This window comes from Thunnus thynnus, chromosome 8, assembly GCF_963924715.1.
Source record: "Thunnus thynnus chromosome 8, fThuThy2.1, whole genome shotgun sequence".
In the NCBI taxonomy this organism is placed as follows: domain Eukaryota; kingdom Metazoa; phylum Chordata; class Actinopteri; order Scombriformes; family Scombridae; genus Thunnus; species Thunnus thynnus.
Genome location: NC_089524.1, coordinates 27,978,962 through 27,998,187, shown reverse-complemented (window position 1 = coordinate 27,998,187; position 19,226 = coordinate 27,978,962). Strand labels below are relative to the sequence as shown.

At 38.1% G+C, this 19,226-nt stretch overlaps 1 protein-coding gene across 2 annotated transcripts in view; it reads left to right on the top strand.

The window, feature by feature from the left end:
- The first annotated feature begins 748 nt into the window (after positions 1 to 748).
- LOC137188222 (gamma-aminobutyric acid receptor subunit gamma-3) overlaps positions 749 to 19,226 on the top strand; it is a 69,039-nt gene continuing 50,561 nt past the window's right edge. The window contains exons 1-2 of one of the 2 annotated variants that reach the window (XM_067597748.1): positions 749 to 1,137; positions 1,399 to 1,544. In XM_067597748.1, the coding sequence (XP_067453849.1) occupies positions 1,085 to 1,137; positions 1,399 to 1,544 (199 nt within the window). In that variant the 5' untranslated portion in view covers positions 749 to 1,084. Of the gene's footprint in view, positions 1,138 to 1,398; positions 1,545 to 19,140; positions 19,221 to 19,226 lie in introns of those variants that run through there. The other variant, XM_067597746.1, reaches the window with a different exon arrangement.

Sequence of the window (19,226 nt, the reverse complement as noted above, 5' to 3'; positions counted from 1 at the left end):
CGACCTCTGCTGCTTCAATTTTCACCATTTAAAAAAAAAAAAAACCTCTTGTGAGTCCTCCAACTTACTAAACATTATAAATTACAGGAGTACCCCTGAAAGTGTTTTCCCTTTAATAAATCTCTACCGCTGATTGTGCATGCCACCGCTAGGTACAGGACACAGAGGACTCATATAATTGCATTGCAGTTATAATTGCAAACACTTCGACAAAGGTGGCTAGATATAGGTTGGATATCAATTAGAGGCATTTAGCAGCTATAAAAGAGTTCTTGTAGCACTTTGATTGGCAAGCTTTCAAATTAATATGAGGCAACTAACTAGCCAACTAAGAGCTCCAAGAGGAGACATCATGAGTGGTCAAACTGCAGGTGCATCAACAAAAAAGAAGAGGAAGAAGAGAAACAAAGGATATTTACCATTACCTTTTTAAAAATAATGTATTTGCTGGCCATCACTGTTAATTAGCATCTAATTTATATTAGAGGCACATATTTATGGAGTTTGAAATTGAGGCTAATGCCTTGTCTACTAGTATATAGGCTACATAATTAAAATATTGTCCAAAAGTGTCTAAGTCCCAACTTTTTTGTTTTTATTTACAGTTTAGTAGCAGGCATGTTGTATCTTTATTTGGCACATATTCAAAAATAATTAAGAAGAAAGAAATAGAAAAAGTCTTTACAAAGTCTGTTTATGCTGGTTTAACAGTTCTTTTTGGGAATTGCAAAGTAATCCTTAAGAAAGTGACGCAGACTTACCCAGAGAGGAGTTTTTGATGAATTGGGGGCTTTCACAGGATGCATTCAGAGTGTGCGCACCTGCGTAAGACCAGCAGTGTCCGCAATCGAGGAAACAACTGCAACCCTTACGTACAAGTGAGAAGCTGCTCCACCGTCTGAAAAACGCCCGTGACAAAGGATTTTGATTTGAACAATGACTAAAATTTCTTTTGGATTACAAACTATGAAGTGCTTTTCCCTCGCTTTCTCCTCTGAGCAGCTGTGACCACCGTGTCCAGACACCGATACGCACCGTCCTCTGTTGTCATCCTACAAAAAAAAAAAAAAAAAGAAAGAAAAACATGTCATCCAAATTATTGGCTTATGTCTTACTCCTGTCAGTTCTTCATACTTGGTAAGTCTGGCATTTAAAACAGCTCTGTAAAGTGACAACATGTTTTGGGATGTTGGTTGATAAGATAAATGTCAGCTCTCCTAATGCTCACTGCGGTAATGTTACCAGCTGTTTCCTGAAGAAAACTTTATGTTTGGCTCCAAGTTCATTATGTTTACTTGCATGCAGTCTGCAGAGATATAATACATGGCATCGCTTGTTTTAAGCCTGTGTCAGTGCCTCTTCTGTTTTCTACCACCTGCTTTCATTTTACCTTTACAGCTCTCTAACAATCGAATACGAAGAGGACTACGAGGATGTCACTGTAAACCAAATGCTGGCTCCCAAATCACAGGAAACCGACGCCACGGAAATACTCAACAATTTGCTCAAAGAATATGATAAGAAACTGCGGCCGGATATCGGAGGTAATAGTCACTTTTGTGTCAGTCATTGTGATATCATCAGAGATGGTGAATGTGTCCAGCAGCAGACTGTAAATCCATGGTAATATGTAAGTCAGCTGGTTAATTGGCGCTGATTTAATGCTCGTGTATATTGACATTTATGACTTGAACTGACCTGAGACACTTGCACATTCAGTTGACATTATAATCTAATAAATGAGCAAATAGCGTCTGTCTACCTTTAGAGTCATTTAATTAAATTAATAACTGATCATTAAATGAGAACAACTTTATAAAAAAGCTGCTTCAATTATATGATGTTTGTCAGAACCTGCATAACATCCTATATGCTTTAAACTGCAATATAAGAGCTGCTGTAAGTGTTGATAATGCATTAAGATGTCTTATAATAATCATTTGGTACTATAGGTATGGTTATAATACTTAATATAACCCCTTTATAACAACTCATTGTTTGTTTCAGGTAAAGTGTTTTAATATCTATAACATGCTAAACCCTTAGATGCATATGTCAATAAAATCAACACTCTTCCATAAGTGGGAAAACATTGTTTTAGAATCGATAGTTTTTGTTAATAATGAATATACACGATAATTAATTAATACATTGATTAATTAATGACTATCTTTATAATTCTGCACAAAATAATTATTTGAATTTCATACAAGAGTTTAAGATTCATAATTTTGAACACACTTAAAAAACAAAAGAGTAAGAAAAAAATGCATTTTAGACAAACTACCTGCTTTGATCACTGATCATTTCACACTTGTATATTGCCTTTCACACAATTTCTTACTTTACAGTCATTTTGACTTGGGCTGATCTGGTCTTTTCACCTTTTCACTTCCCTCCTGTTGGATGTGGTCCCCCCCCCCCAACACCTCCCCTATGCTTCAATGAACTGGGTTGATAACTGGGGGGAAGTCTCCCAGTTAGTGGTGTTAACAAGCTCCTTAGTAAGTTCCTTGAGGAAACGTTGTGATCGTCTGGTGATAGTCAGGGTCATCTTCAAACACCATCACTGATCCCTCAGCCAGCATTCGTAAGACTTTCAGCTGTGTATCTAGCAGCTATGACAACACTACATATAAAACATACAAATTAAAGAGAATGTTGAAGATGAAGAGCTTTGTGCTGTTACATTCGTTTTAAAGTGCTTGTTGCTTTGTGCTGCTACCTACCTACTTTTAAAGTGCTTGTTGGCTAATGCTTGCTCTGCTACTACAAGTGTTTGTGCGTCAGAGTATCGAACAGCCTCATGATGTGTGCTGTACCTGAGGTGAGATGTCCAACACTTAAGACTCTGGAGTCTTATTCCCGAGGGGAGGGGTCAGCGTCACCTTCTGCACCTTTCATCTGACATGTGTGGCATATATGGAGGAGAAAGAGGGAAGGTCACAGCTAATGATCTTAGACAGTGTGTGTACCACACTTTCCAGCTCTCCCCTCTCAAGGACGGTTGTGTTGCCATACCACACTGTGACTGAGAAGGCGAGGACACTCCACAGTAGCACTGTAAAAGTGCAGCATCGCCTCCCCAGTCACACCAAACCTTTTAAACTGGAGCAGAAAGTGAAGCCTCTGGTGGGCCTTATTAATTATGTGGCTGATGTTAACTTCCTACTTCAGTGTGTGGCATATGGTGGTGCCAAGGAATTTAAAAGTGTCAACCCTCTCCACTATCTGGTCACTGATGACCAATGGAGGGAGGACCTCCTTATCCCTCCGGAAGTCAATTATCATTTCTTTTTTCTTAGCAATGTTTAAAACCAATTTGTTTGCCCTACACCAGTCCAGTGGGGCCACACCTCAGCCCTGTAGGCTGATTCATCACTATTCCTTATCATGTCTGCCACTGTTGTGTCATCTGCAAATGTAATAATCTGCACAGGTTCAGAATGGGATACACAATCTTTGGTATATAGTGAGTACAGCAGAGGTGAAACAACACAACCCTGAGGGGCCCCAGTGTTGAGGGTCATAGGTCTAGAGAACATGTTACCTACATTAACAGCTTTCTTCCTATCAGACAGAAAATCTAAAATCCAGTTTCATAGAGACTGATTAATTCCCAACATCTGGAGTTTATCAAATAGTTTAAGGGGCAGTATGGTATTAAACGCTGAACATGGTGGCAGGGGACTCCAGGTGCTGCAGGATAGTGTGTAGGCACAGAGACACAGCATCCTGCAAACGGAAATATGTCCAACTCCAACACATTCATAACAACAGAAGTCAGAACAACAGGCCTGAACTTGTTCAGACTTCTTGGGTACAGGGATGACAACAGCAAATTTAAAACATGTGGGGACTCTCCATAGCCGAAGAGACCAGTTAAAGATACCTGTGAAAAGAGAGGCAAGTTGGTTGCTGCAGTATTTTAAAGTGAATGCGGACACATGGTCTGGCCCTGCTGCCTTACTGCTATTTTGTTTGTGAGGAGGGCTTTAACCTCGTGCTCTTTCACTACCAAAGGAGGGATCTACTCTATCTACTGCTCTGAGTTGTTCATCTGACTGCAAATCAAATTCGCAACAGAATTCATTCAACTTATCTGGGAGTAAGGGGTCCTCATACTGAGCTGTCAGTTTGTTCATGTACCCTGTAATCATGTGTGGACCCTGCCAGAGTCCCCTGCTGTCTTTGGCTTATAGTTTGTCCTACAGACTGTCTTTATACTTGAGCCTTAGCTTTTTTATGGCCCACTCAAATTCATATCTGTACAATTGTACCATACAATTGTAAAAATATGAACAGTATGTGAACAGTATGTCACCTACCAACCAATTTGGTTGGTAGGTGACATACTAAAGGTTTACCCATCATCAAATTATTAAACTAGCAAATATTATAGTAAGAGTGTATCTCTCTGAAATATGGCACTACAAAGTTAAGCAACTAAGCTACTTAGTTATGTTGTCAATACATACAGCACAACTACAGTCATGTTAGCTAGCTAGGCTAATATGATTTAATAGCAGATAATCTTTCACATAATTGTAATCATAGTGCAAATATTACATAAATACAGATCATACTTACATGTATCATATGTAAAATCATCTTGCTCTCTTAAAACACATATAACTGAGTGGTGATGCTCATTACAGTTAAAATGTGGTCCACAGTAAATATACAGTTTACCTGACAGAGATGAGGATCCTGTATACATTCATCTTGAGTACAGGTCATTTTTGACCCACTTATGGAAAGGTGAGGTAATGATACAAAAGTTTTGGGGGGATGGAAAGAAAAGGGTTTCTGAGGAATACCTGGAATATGCCATGCTCAAATATTTGTGTCACCGGAAAACTGAGCTGGGTCAATTTTGAATCACCTGTGCATCTAAGGGCTGATAGGCAGGTATACCATTTTTATAAAGTTGTTATTTACATCATTACATTCTTGGCTGTTTGCTTCATGCAAGTTGAAAAAATCAGCCAGTTTTTCTGCTGTTGTTACTTACTTGCTGACCTACAGTAACAAAGGTTAAGATGTAACTCATCAGCATATCCTCATGAATATAAATTACATTTGGAGGTTGTAACTTTGAGTGGAGGAGAGAGATATGGGAAGTTCTGTAATTCACTGACTCATGTCATATATGAGATGATTGTGTTGTTTATTGGTCATGTTGAGCCAGTGTTCCTAATCAGTTCCTTCAACGAGGCTCTGCCTCTGTTTCCGCTGGGTTTGAAAAGTGGCCTCTGGTGTAAAGATCAACAATAGTCATGTCCTGATGTTTGGTACGGTGTGTGAGCTTTAATAGATGTACCTGGGGTAATTTGTTCCTGCAAAATATTAGTTAAAAGCAAAATGTCATTTATTTCTTGGTAAAACATAACAAGGTTGTGTTATTTTCTAACGATCAAACTGACGAAGCACAAATTGGTTAGAGGCCACAGTAACCGCAGCTCAGAGAGGAGTTGGAGGTCAGGTTTCATCCACCTGAGAAAGTGAAGTAAAATAGCGCGCATGTCAGCAGGTCACGTTTAGAGACGTCCAGCTGACACTTAAGATTTCAACAGTCTGTTGTGTTTTAGAGTCACAGTCTTGACAAGATGAGCTGCCTCAGATCACATGGTTGTTATCTCAGCTTCAGGTTGTGACCTCCATTTTTCTTTTCTGATGCACTTAGTCTTTCTTTTGTCATTTATTGTTGTGATTGCCATCATGTCTGTGATACATTTAGCAATTCTCTACTGTCTATCACTAATAAGGTTGTGGACCAGCTGGCAAGTGGTACAGTAATTGTATCATAAGGATTTCAACACTCACACCTTATCTTACAGTTAATATTACTGCTGATGGCGTTCTTAAGAAGTCAGTATATGTATGATAACTGAATCTTTAAAGCTGTTGTAAGCAGTATTTAAATATTAACAAAGGGTCAAATCACTATGTGTAATATGAAAGGGGTCACTCATAGTGATGGGCCCACAGAGAATTAAAACCCAACAATTGTTTTTTCCTCAGCTCTATGGAGCATTTTACCATCTTTCAGCTCATTGTTTTGGCTTTACAGGCCTGCAGTGTTTTCCAGATGCAGCAGGCAGCTGTTTTTAACAAAAAGCAATGATTAACCTCCTGAACGCTACCTGTCCAGCACCAAATGGCAGACAAATAGTTAGAGACTACCTGGCAAACATAGTGAAGTATTTAGTAGCTAAAGAAGCCAGATACAGTATTCAGGAGTTTGTGAAGACCACAGAAGAACTACAAGGAGACTGAATATAGGGCTTACATTCATCAGGTGGACACAAGCACAACTCCAAATGAATGCTAATGTCGATCTGCATCTATTTGATATGTAAATAGGCAACTGTTCGCTAACAAGCACGCCAACTTTTAAAAGGTGATAACATGTGAATGTTGTGTTTACAGTATATTGTGATGCCCCAAAAAGGCCCAGAAATCTGTCAATGCATGCAGGTTTAAAGCTTAAAAACAATAATAAATAAATAAAATGGTATGATGATAAATAAATAAAAGTACACATCACCCATGTTTCACAGCATGATAGTAAAGTCAGGTTCGGGTTAACCTGCTTGTTGTTGGTGTCGGCTCCTAGTGAGCCACCAACTGTTCCCATTCCTGTGTGTCCATTGTGTATATATCTTCTTGCTTTTAAGTTTCTATCAAGTATAGAGCACACAGCAGACTACAGAAGCCCGCTCCATTAGCCTATACTTTGCTTTGACCCCAAGAAACCAACCAGCTCCTCCATACTGGAATACAAGTACGTGTCAGTTGGTTTGCAGTGATTCGATTTAACACAAGTCATTAAGGAATACGTACCATATGAGTACAATATAATTAAAATAATTAAGGTATTAAAACTAGATTTTGACACGGGGTCCGCCTACAAGAAATAGCATCAGTATTAGGTACGAATTTAGGAGCCACCTTAAGGCCTCATCACTTCAGCTTATTAGTGATGTATATTACCACATAAATGTGCAGTTAATCAAATTACCACACAGGAATTGCCACACAGTCAACCTTGAGCTTTTGGGGCCTCAAGGCAGGTTTGTAATTTAAGCAGTAAATATGCATGTTTAAAAAGTACTTAGGATGAAAGCAAGTTGGCAACTTATTATTAACAATATTTTATCAACAGTTGTTTGAGTAATATGGGTAGTAGGTGCAACTTTCAAAAGCAGCCCATCTTGAGTCTTGAGGCAGTGGTTGCATGTATACTACAACGGTTACTATGGATACTGATTCAGGAAAGCTTTGGGGGTTTTTTTGGCCTGACAGAGAGGGGACAGAATTATTGGTACAAAGACTGTCACTGAGAGGCAGATGTGGCTGAACTTACACACTGAGTTGTGGAAAAAACCTTTTGATTCTGTCTGAGAGAGTTGATCCCACTTTCACATCCTAAGTGCCACTTCCTGGGTGTCAGTTTCTTCACGTGTCACTTCGACTAAATAACCCTAGCCTGTCACTCTCCTCACTTTTTGTCCACTTCTGGCTCTAGCTTCATATTTAGGATACGAGAGAGGTATGAGAATGGTATTGATCTTCTCATCTAACTCTTGGCAAGTAAACAAACAAACCGATTGTCCAAAATGTTGAACGATTCCGTTCAGAGTACTGTCATTATGAATCAAGTTTTCTAGCCAGAAGAAGTGGTGTATAACATAATGAATTCAAAAAATAAAGGGAGTGCTCAGGCAGTTAGTTCAGATTATTTGTAAAGTAAACCATGTTAAACATTTCTGTGGCCATGATGGCTTTGAGATCATAATAACACAAACCAGCCTTATACAGGTGTCCAGGTGTAATGTCAGTCAGCAAAAATAGAACTGGATGCTTACCACCAAAATAATATTATGTTTGAACATACTGTTTAAGCTGGAAAATATCAATCACAGAACCTGCATAATTTGTTTATAGTGTCACATTGTTTATCATGCACATGGAAACTTTGTTTGGCTGAAATGTGTAGAAGTGATAAATATGTAAGAACTTTCACATTTGATTAATGTTGTGCAGCCTGTGCTGTTTAGCTGTCAAACACTGGATGTACGTAGCAACTTTGTGTCTGAGTAATAAACTCAGTGACCTTTTCACTAAGCTACTGTAAGGACTGCTGTATCCTCTCTTTTTCTCGTTTTTTTTTTCACACGCACACACACCCTCATTCACTCGGAGAATTATTATTTCTATAGTGTCTGAGAGATCTGTATGTTCTCCCTGGTTGCCCAGCCAAAGCTGACTAAATTAACTTGTATGGATAATTTCACAGAAGCAATGATAAATAGGATGAGGGCAATTAGCTTCTTTTTTTCCCAATTCCCCTGACCGCAAACCACAGATAAGTAAATTAGAAACTCATTTGTTGTGATGCTGCCCCTTTAATGGCAGATGGTGCACTAAAGTCATTTGACCTTGTCCTCTTGAGCATTAATGAATGTGACTTTTTAAAGCTCGTAATGGACCATGCTTAAACAACGAGGGGCATTTCCACTGCATGACTTAAATGTAAGGTGATGATAAGAGACAGAACATTTACAGATGGGAAATAGAAAGACAAGATACGAGCCTGTTTGTTTTATTTTCACATGGTGTCATATCTAAAACTAATGTGATTTGTTTTGGGCTCAATCCCCCCCACCCCCCTCATTTCTCAGCATAGTACTTTTCAGTTAATTTTTTTCAGTATTCATCATGAATGGGATGTCAAAATTCTCCACTTCAGTTTTTGCAGGTTGGAATGTAAATAACACCAACGTATTGGCAGATACAGAGGCACAAATTGTACTTCTACTCATTTCAGGCAGATTTGTTCCATTTCCTAAACATCTAGACACAAGATCTTGTCAGTCATCTCTGTCACCTAAATGTGGACCCTGTACATCCCTCCATCAACTTGTGAACTGTTGGACTGATTGTTGGAATCAACTTCACATGTCTGACCTGTGACTTTCGCTCTGTCATGCCTCAAGAATTCTGCTTTCTGAAACTAAAGAAAGTTGAAAACTGTAAGAACCGAACAGCAAATAGAAGTAACCTGCATGTAACTCTAGTTCCATGAGTACCTGCGTTGTCATCTGATGGATTTTGAAATAATCCCCTTATAATTAAGAGGTGTGGTTTTTCTATGCACAAAACTAAGCAAGCAGTTTAAACCTGACACCATCACACCACAATAATAGGCTTTCAAAGAGTGATTGCATAACAGAATAAGGAAATCAGCCTGAAAAGAAGTACAAAAGGAATGTGCTGTTTTAAATGGTGCCACTTCACACAGTAAAAAATGACTGAGGCTTTTGTTTGGACCGTCACCTAGTAAATAAGCTGATCACAAAAGATGCCGTCAGGATCTGTCAGAATCAGTTCAGCAGATGACAGTGATTGATTGATCTCACTTTCACATGGTATGTTTGGTTCACCGCAATTAATCAGAGCTGAGTGTTGTGGTGTCCGGGGAAAAAGGAGTGAACGTTTAGAGTTTTGTTCTAGAAATGTTGAAGCTCAGTCAGTCACAATCAAACGAGGTGTTTGAGGATTGAAGAATAATTCATGGCAAGTTTGAAGTGCATTTTACACAAAGCATCAGACTGAAGTTAACATTTATGTCTATCAATATACTGTGTCCATTTTCCTTTGAGTAGATTATCCTTTGTAAAGCTGGCTGATTGAAAATGTATTATTGTCAAAAATTGTCAGGGCATGTTCTATGTTATATAGCTGACTGCTATATTCTACCTGTGTGATCTGATGAGGGTTTCAGCCACATTAGAGGACCTGCGCCCCTGTAAAATAAGATCAATCTGATAAGAGTAAAACTAGAAAGCACTCAGAGCACAGGCTGCAGAATCCTCTAAATATGTTTTATTTCTCATAGGAAATGTTTATTTGCATATAGGTTTGGATATGTATCAAAATACATACAGTGATGCTGATTTGAGTACTCAGGGAATGACAGACTCATGGAACCAGTCACAATAAATAAATGTTGCATAAATACACACTGTTGCTCTGAAATAAAAAAATATATCATATTCTAGAGTTAGATGGTTAATTAAGTGATCATTAGCCGCATGCACAATAACTACCTTGGTGTGTCATAATTACCTTTTGTCTGCAAGTTATTTTATCTGTTAGTTTGCATCTAAAGCTTCAAGCATCAAAATTGTAATCATATACTTTATTCAAGATCCCAAAAAATTCAAAACACTGGATTAAATAAAAAATGTCTGTTTGACCAAATGTATTGTCTTAAATTGAACACATTACATGTTTGATGGATTCATCTCGACCGGAGGAACTCAGGAGAGAAACATTTGCTGATTAATAGGGAATATTAATGAGTTATGGGCCAAGATGTGAGTTGGCTGATGGTTGTAGAGAGATAATTGCACTGACTCCTGCAATTCTTCAACTGATGTCTATCAGTGTGGCAGATACAAAAACTGAAGTGTGATAGGCTGCCACATACACTGTAAAAAAAAAAGGAAGTTAACAAAAACTTGCCAATTTGCTTTTGGTACTTTGCTGTGTAAATATGCATGATCCCCTCCTCTGTTTGTGAGGTGAATAAACAGGATATCAAAGACTCAGCAGTTCTTTGTTGTTTTATGGCGCTACCGTCTCTTTGGCTTTATCATACTGTGATCTCTAATATTTACATGAGTTATACATGTACAGAATAAAAGTGCCTGTGCCCACTGGAGGAGCTGCCACAACGTATTACTTGATCAACATGCCAGATGTAGCTAACACTGGACTGATGGAAAATGTGCAAAGTCCAAAAAGAATCCAACATGTACCCAAACTACATATAAACTACTTTGAAATTTACACGTGAGTACTACACAACAGATTAGTACATTTTCTCTTAAAAAATATGACAAATTTACTATATTCTACACTAATAGTTGCAAAAGAGAAATATCTCCTGATAAAGATGAAAAGTTTTAAATACACTAAAGTCCCAACTCCCATATTTAACTCCAACCTGAGCTGTGGCCACAGTGGAGTTATTTTCTCACACATTCATTAAAAAGCCCTCCTTAAACTAGCTTTGGTGTCTTGCTACTTACTGGGTGACAGATGATCGGCTGTGGGACAGTTAGCCGGAGGCAGGTGATCTGTTCTGCATTTTGAATATTTCAGGGCCCTTGGCATTTCTTCTAGTAATGAGCCTGGACAGTGAGAGGAGAAGCTGAAGTCCTTATGCCATCAGTCATTATGCTGCGGCTCAGAGTATGTAGATGCCAACCAAGAATAGGCTGCGACTCTCCCACATGTAGTTATGTCATCGGGACTTCCTGCTAGCTTATGTGATTAATGAGTTGACAAAAATGTGCGGCTGTGGAGACCAGTAACTCCAGCGATGGGGAAAAGACAAGAAACAAGTTTTAGTTTGAGACTATGCAGACTATGATAAAACTCTACTTTGGAGGTTTAAGCTGTATAGGAAATAAAAGTAACATTACTGATGTGATTCTCTTTATTCTTACACATTAGGGCAGGTTTAGCGAAGTCTTTCTATGTATCTTTTCATGTTTCAAAAGTATACATTTTTGTCTTAATTCGTGACAATATCATTGATCAGCTGGTGTTAGCTCATCGTAGATGTGTTTATATCGGCACATACAGGTATGTCAGCAGGTAACAAATAAGAAATTGAAGTACAGAAATGCAAAAGACATGTTTGAGGGGTAATACTTTATTTTAAGTCTCCCTATTTAGCATTTATATGCAGTATATATAATAAATGGTTTATAACACACTATAATGTAGTTGTGAGCAGATATAAGGACATATGTATTTTATATTGTTACTGTACAACTATGTTTCACTACATTGTCTTTCATTATCTGTTTATATATCAGCCTCCACTAATGGATGGAGGAGTTATAGATGTTAACAAAATTATTAATAAACACTTGGATCTGCTAAGAACTACATTACAGTGTCATAAACTATTGCTTATAAACTTCTAAGCTGCTTATAAATGATGAATAGGGAGATTTAAAGTAAACTATATCTTGGTCACAACTTTTTAAAAATATAAATTTAAGGGATCCTTGAAGTACAGATAAGGAGTTTTATAGCATCTTTCAGCTCATTGTTTTATCTTTCCTGTCCCTCTACTTTACTGTTTTGGGTCAATATCATCACTCTCATAGTCATTTTTGGCCACAGAAAGCAGCTGTTTTCAGAAACAAAGCTCTGATAAACCCACTGTACACTACCTGCTCAGTGCCAAACAGCAAACAGACAAAGTTAGCAACTAGCTGGTGGATATAGTGGAGCATTTGGCAGTTAATGAGCCAGATATTTAGGAGAAGGTAGACAGCAAAACAGCTATAAGGTGAGTGAATATTTGACTTACATTTGCCTGGTGGTTAAAAACACGACTCCAAATGAATGCTAATGTTGCTTCATATCTACTGGATGTGTAAATAGGCATCAAGTTCACCATAGTCACTTAAAAGGTGATGATATGTGTCAGATGTTGTTTCCGACCCCTTCCCCCAAGTGGCCAAAAATCAGTTATTGCAGGTTTAAAGCTGCATTTATTGATATTTTGATATTAACAATGAGTCATGTGAAAGGTGTTGCTCATAGTGACAAACCCACAGAGAATGATCATCCAACTCTGCAATTCCCCTCAACTCCATTGAGCTTTTTAGCGCCTATTGGCTAATTGTTTTGGTTTTACAGCCCCCAACATTACTGTTTTGATTCAGTCCAACTGCTCTTATCAACTTCATTATGAGCAGCAGAAGGCAGCTGTTTTCAGTCAAGCTCTGATTAAACACATTGTGCACTACAGACAAAGTTAACAGTTAGCTGGTAAACATAGCAAAACATTTAGCAACTTTGTTTCTGTATCTGTAAGTACCAGTGTCAGCCTCAAAAATCCAGTATCAGTCAGGGTATAATGATCATATTATGTAACTCTTTTACAAAATACTGTTGTCCAACAAGTTTTTGTTACACGTGTGAGTTTTGTCCGATGTAATGGATAACAGTGGAACACGGTTTGTTACAATGAAGATCAGTTTGATTATTTTATATGTGATTTTGTTATTTTTTAATATCATGATATATATAATATTCACAAAGATCAGAAAAATATTTTTATTAATATTGTGACATTGATGTCAACCATGTCATCCCGCCCTATTTGGTGTTCAAAGAGAAAAGTTAATCCTCTTTATTCCAGCACCAGCCAGCCCTCACTAATGTGCAGTGTAGGCAACACCTACTCCCTGCCATGTACCTTTTTGTGATTGTTGATGAGGAATTATTGAAAATCAAAGTTGGATTATCCTCATGACTGAGGAGCCGTTCAGGAGAGGATGAGGTGGGAAGATCCAAACCCACTCAGGATAACATTCAGGCCATCAGAGGTCAAAAGAATTAATCAGTTTGATGCTTCACATCAATGGAAGTTTAATCAACTCATTAAATATTTCAGCCCTTTGTAAACAAAAGACTTACCCTTGGTTAGGACACACAGTGAATCTACATTTGCAGCATTTTTTCTCGTTCGTTATACAGTTCACATAGACAGAAGTGAGAAAGATAAATTAAGGATTCAAACTCCAATATTTTTAGTGAATTGTTATGTTTATGTCTGCTCTGGTCTGTGTCTCTTTTGTTTTCCTTCTGCTCTTCTTTTTCTGTAAAGTTTCATTGAATTCGGATGACGTGGACATTTCTAATTTTATTTTACCAGAAAGAAGGCAAATATCCAGCTATGGTCACATGATGTTGTTTGACATAATATCACTGTCAATGTGTCAAACAAAGAGCCAAGTCTGCAGTTTGTCCCCTCTCTACACTAGCAGCTGATGTGCATCCATTCATCAGACAGGGCCAGGCTCCAGTGCAAACCTGGAGAGAGATTAGCTAATGTCTCCATGGACCTGTTCATCATCCTCTGCCCACCCTAATGACAAATAAATCTCACAAGAGGTTATGGCTTCCCTCTCCCCCTCACTGGATGATTTTATAAATGTCTCTAAGTACTCGTTCACCATTGCAGAACAGATTATACCCTCCCCTGAGAGAGTTCATTCTCAGTTATTCTCTTGTCTTCCTGTTGTTATTTAAAACTGCATATCTTCAGAGAAGATACCTTTATTGTATTGGTATCTGAGGAGATAACATCCTGAATAGTACAGTATATTTAGTAGATGACCATTCAAAATATTTCGATGATGGATTCACTGATAAATTCCCCACATGCAACAGCTAATTAATTTCTAGTTCATGTTATCTATTTCCCTAAAGTTAATGAGCTGTCCCCATTTACTGAATGACTAGTCACAGTAACTGCTGCTAAGTGGCACTGTAGGAAGGTGCAGAACTATACCCTGCAACACAATTAGCACTGTATAATGAAGAAAGTAATCTAACGCAGCTTCATTGTCAAAGGTGCAAATCTTCAAAAGGACATAATTAACAAGTGAGCTACCTATTGTCTTTAGGCTTTTACAGCCCACACCTTGGGCTTTATTTTGGTTGTAGGGCAGACTGGCATAAGCAGCGCAACAACTGACCATGAAATGTGCTTTTGCATGCTTTTGATATTTTATGGCAAAGATAACAACATGAGAGTGTTGGTGAGTTGGTGGCCCTGTTTCTATGCCTGTCAAGCTTTCTGTTTTAGCTCACCACAAATGCAGTTAACAGTGACATATTTACCAATTGAAATTCTGAGTAATTGTTTTGAAAAAATTGGTCCCTGATTTCAGACAAATAGGCAGATAAAAGCAGGCTTCTCACCTATGGTGACCAGACATCCCAGTTTGTCTGGGATTGTCCCAGTTTCAAACTGGGTGTCCCAAGTCCTGACAAATATCTGTAAAACACTAAAATGTCCCAGTTTTCAACATTCACTACCAAATTGTCCCAGTTTTCACCACAATTAAAATAATAACTATAATATTATACTTGTTCTCAGTGCTTACATAGATATTTATCATGTTCTGTCCCACTCATTATTATCTAACCCAATATAAAAGCATATACAATGCACCACGCATTTAAATTTAACACTCATTTGTCTGCATGTGTCAATCAATCAATGTGTCATTGTTTAGGCTGTTGCTAGCCTATGATGCTTGCAGCTCTTTCTGACAAAATCTGTTAGTATGCTAACAGTTAGCGGTCATGTCGAAGAGAAAGTCTGTTTTTTCTAAAGAGCTCCAGGAGGTTTACTCCTTCCTTCATAAAGTACCCGGCAATGAAAATGCTGTGTTCTGCATACACTGCAAGAGTATATTTCCAGTCACGCATGGTGTAAATGCTGGTATAAAAGATCATATTAAGACAGCCAAACATAAGCAACTCCAAAATAGAAACTCTAACCAAGAGGAAAGAATGCAAAGCATGAAGTACCCGGCAATCTTCTTAAAGGTAAGTTTCTTTAAAGGCTCTTTCTTGAGGTGAAATTGTGATTTAATGTTTTGACGTTTTAATCTTTGTAAACTTGCAATCAGCTCGTGGCATAGCATTGTGAGGATGTAAGTTAAAGTTATTTTTATGTTATAACCTATAAAGTTATTTATAGGTCACAAAGAGATTTGTCCCTTGTTTTGTTTTTTAGCCGGCAGCCTGGGCATGTGCACACTGACAAATACCTTGGTGGATTTTGGGAGACAAAACATAATTTTTTGTCTGCTGAGGAGCTGTCCATGGTGTTGAAAGGTGTGCTTGGTAGGTGTGCTAAGTGCTGAAATAATTGTCTCCCATCCTGATGACAATGTCTATGGTGTGTGCATAAGCACATGCATGAACGTGTGGTACACTTAAAGGTCCCAGTTTGGGGGTTTGAAAATATGGTCACCCTATTTTCACCATCAAATTTGTCAACTAAAATGATGATTGATGTAACTTTGTGAGATGGCTGATGACCCTGTCTCTGGCTTACTTATTTTTAAAAATGAGAACCCTGTAAAAAGGGTCTTAATACATAATGACACGCTAAAAGAAGGTCCCAGACAAAAAGTCACCATCCTCACCAGGTGATGATGTATTTAAATGCTTTGTGTGTGTTTGTATGTAAATCAAAATTTATGTTCTCTTTAGGGGTGCTTGATTATGGCAAAAAGCATAATCACAATTATTTTTGCTCACGGTTATTTAACACAATTACTTTTTGACTATATCGGCAATCATTTTTGGCGATTGCCGATATATGCACATATTTTTTCCCACTTATTATTATTATTATTATTATTATTATTATTATTATTATTATTATTATTATGTGGATCAGTGTTTTGCAAAGTGAAAATGTACAACATAAAGCACAGATTTTATGACATGACCAGACTTCACAAATGTAAATTCAACTCTGAAAGGCTTCCTGAACATAGATCATTTTTCTACCAGTAAAGCTTTTTGTGAGCCATTTTTTTCATGTGCTACTATGGCACAGCTGAGACAAGAAACTGATTTATATTCCACCTCCCCTGACTCTTTTGTACATAGCAAACTGTGCCTATACAGTATGAATCAAATAGCAGGGTTATTTGCATATGCTGTCATTGACCATGAGCCACAGGATCTCACCCTAGATTCCAGTGTGGATATCCTGCTGACCTTTTTTCTGTAGATTTGATTTACAAATTGTGGGTCTAGCTGCCCCTGCTGGTCATCTTTGTATAACTGTACAGCTGGATGCAACGTCACACAGATGACATGTTTAAACGAACCATTTATAATCTTAAAGTGGGTACTTATCTAAAAAAGAGAGTAGACAATTCATGGGTAATCTGCGCATGAAGATGAAAAGTGCTCAGTGTATTTCATGAAAGTCCTTGTGCTCATCCACTAGACTGACCTTCACATGCCTACTGTTCCTTCCATTGTATGAACATCCCACTACTTCCTGCTGGATGTAAATTACTAATGTGAATTAGCTGCATTTAGCGTAATTCATAGGAGAAAGGGTCACACAGCAGTGTGCCTTTTCTAATTTACCATATGCTTTACTAAAGATCACTTTTGTGATCTAAATGAAGTTTTGGAAACAATGTAATGAACCGGTTTAAGAAAACAATCTCTCCAGTGGGATCACAACAATATTAAGGTTTTCCTTGTTTTCTTTGTCTTATTTGATGAGACATGTAAGCAGCATTAGAATGTCCTCCCTTTATTTCTTCAGTCAAGTTTCTAAAATGTGATTTGAGATATTAAGATGACATAATGACTGACATTGTTCAGACCAAATAATTGTGACTGCAAAGTGTTTGTTGTGTGAAACCCTGATAATGTAAGACCTTGCTATTATCAGAGAGACTACTTTTGGTGAGCGACCTGATGAAAAATTTTGGGATTCCTGTGGTCATTATTGATCTCTGTTAATGAACGCATCCATCGGGTTGCACCACCTGTCTGTCTGCACATGAATATACTGTGTTTGGGAGAGAGTGGGGAAAAAAAGGGCTCAGGGCCACCCAGCAGGGTTGATTGTCTCCAATTACTTTCTTGTCTTAGTGGCTGCTGCTGCTGCAGGAGTTGAGATTATTACCTGACAGAGTACACACAATGAGCTGTTAACTCACTCGTAGGAGTATGTTTGAAGTGTTTGCATCCCTGTCCCATCTGTGGTTATATGGCATGAAACGGGCGCTGATTAAATTGTGATTCACAGAAATGTTCTAATGACTACAAATGAGTTATCATAAAGGGTCTTGGAATGATTTTGTCAAATATTACATTCAGATCTTCAATGCTGTTTTTTTCTTGTTTTATTTTTAGTGGCTTATCCAATAGAACTATGCAATTTGCTCACCAGGTGTTGTGTAGTTATGGATATAGTGTTTTCGAAAAGCTGCCTCAGCAGGGACTCTCCAGAAGTGTTCTCCAGTGTGCCATCTGTTAGCACGTGAACTGAACGCTGGCACAGAGAGTGGCAGGTGGAAAAAATCTTGCTGTGGATTTAATTGGCCGAGTCGTGAAGACTCCAAAGACAGGTAATGTAAAATGATGGAGGAGCTCTTTGCTATGCAAATGTGAATGCTCATGGCAGCAGTATGTCACAGCTGTCACTTAGCTGGTTTAAAAGTTCAAGTTTTAAGTGACACTTTTACACTGAGCATGAAATCCTTGAGAGCAGCAGAGTTGGGGGAAGCCAGGGGTGTTCAACCACGAGAGAAGCTGACTGAACTGGAAGGAGGCATTTGATTGTGCACAGTAGTGAACAAAAGCAAATTTATTCTTAGAATTTGGTGTGTATGAGCTATGGGGAGTGTGATGGTGTATAAGAATGTGGTGCTGGAGGCAATGGGATACTGGTTAAAAGATATTGTGCAGTGTGGCAGCCCTCTTGGCTTGCCAGTACCTTCTTGGTGGAAGTGATTTTTTGCTAAGTGTTGATATATGTTTAACTAAACTGCAATTCTTTGAACAAAATATATGAGATCATTGCTTTGCTAAGCCTTTAACCTTTATCACAGAAAGGTCATCATGTTTCACTTAATCAATTTTTTGTTCCCCTACTACCTGAAGATTCTTTCTTTCTTATGTCTTTAAAATAAAAATATTTTTGGCTTAAAGCTGCACTGATCAATAATTTTCTACTATGTAAAAAAAAGACTGCATATAATGTGAAAGGTGTAACTCCTACTGATGAACCCACAGAGAATTATTATCTGACTGCAGTTTTCCTCAGCGTTTAAGCGTCTTTCAGCTGAAAGACTGAAGCCTGATGGGTGATCCCAACAAGGCTGGTGAAATAATGTTTATGTTAAGATGTGATGATTCAATTTCTTGATATTAGCAGTTTATAAAGTATGACTAGTGCACAGACAACCCATTCAGTCTGTTAGCTCCGCACCAGCTGTACTGATTCGTTGTGTATCAAACTTGTGTCAACTCTTTTTTTTTGTTGACTCACACTGGAGGCCTTGGCTTTTTTAATTTGTGGAACTATCTTCTATCTTCAGGTTATGGAGAAAATATCGGAATTGGGGGGTAGGATGTAGACCACCACAGTGCTTCATCTTGGTCCAATCAGAGACAGAAATACTGCTGGTTTATCAGTTAATTACATTCATCTGGCGTCCCAGGTGTGATTCAGTTCATGATTAGTTTGCTTGAATGAAACCAGCAGGGATAAGTAGGACTGAGAACCAGCTGACTACTCTGATGTTCCTCGGATACTCTAAATGGAGTTGTCATGCGACAGTAAGGTAGTG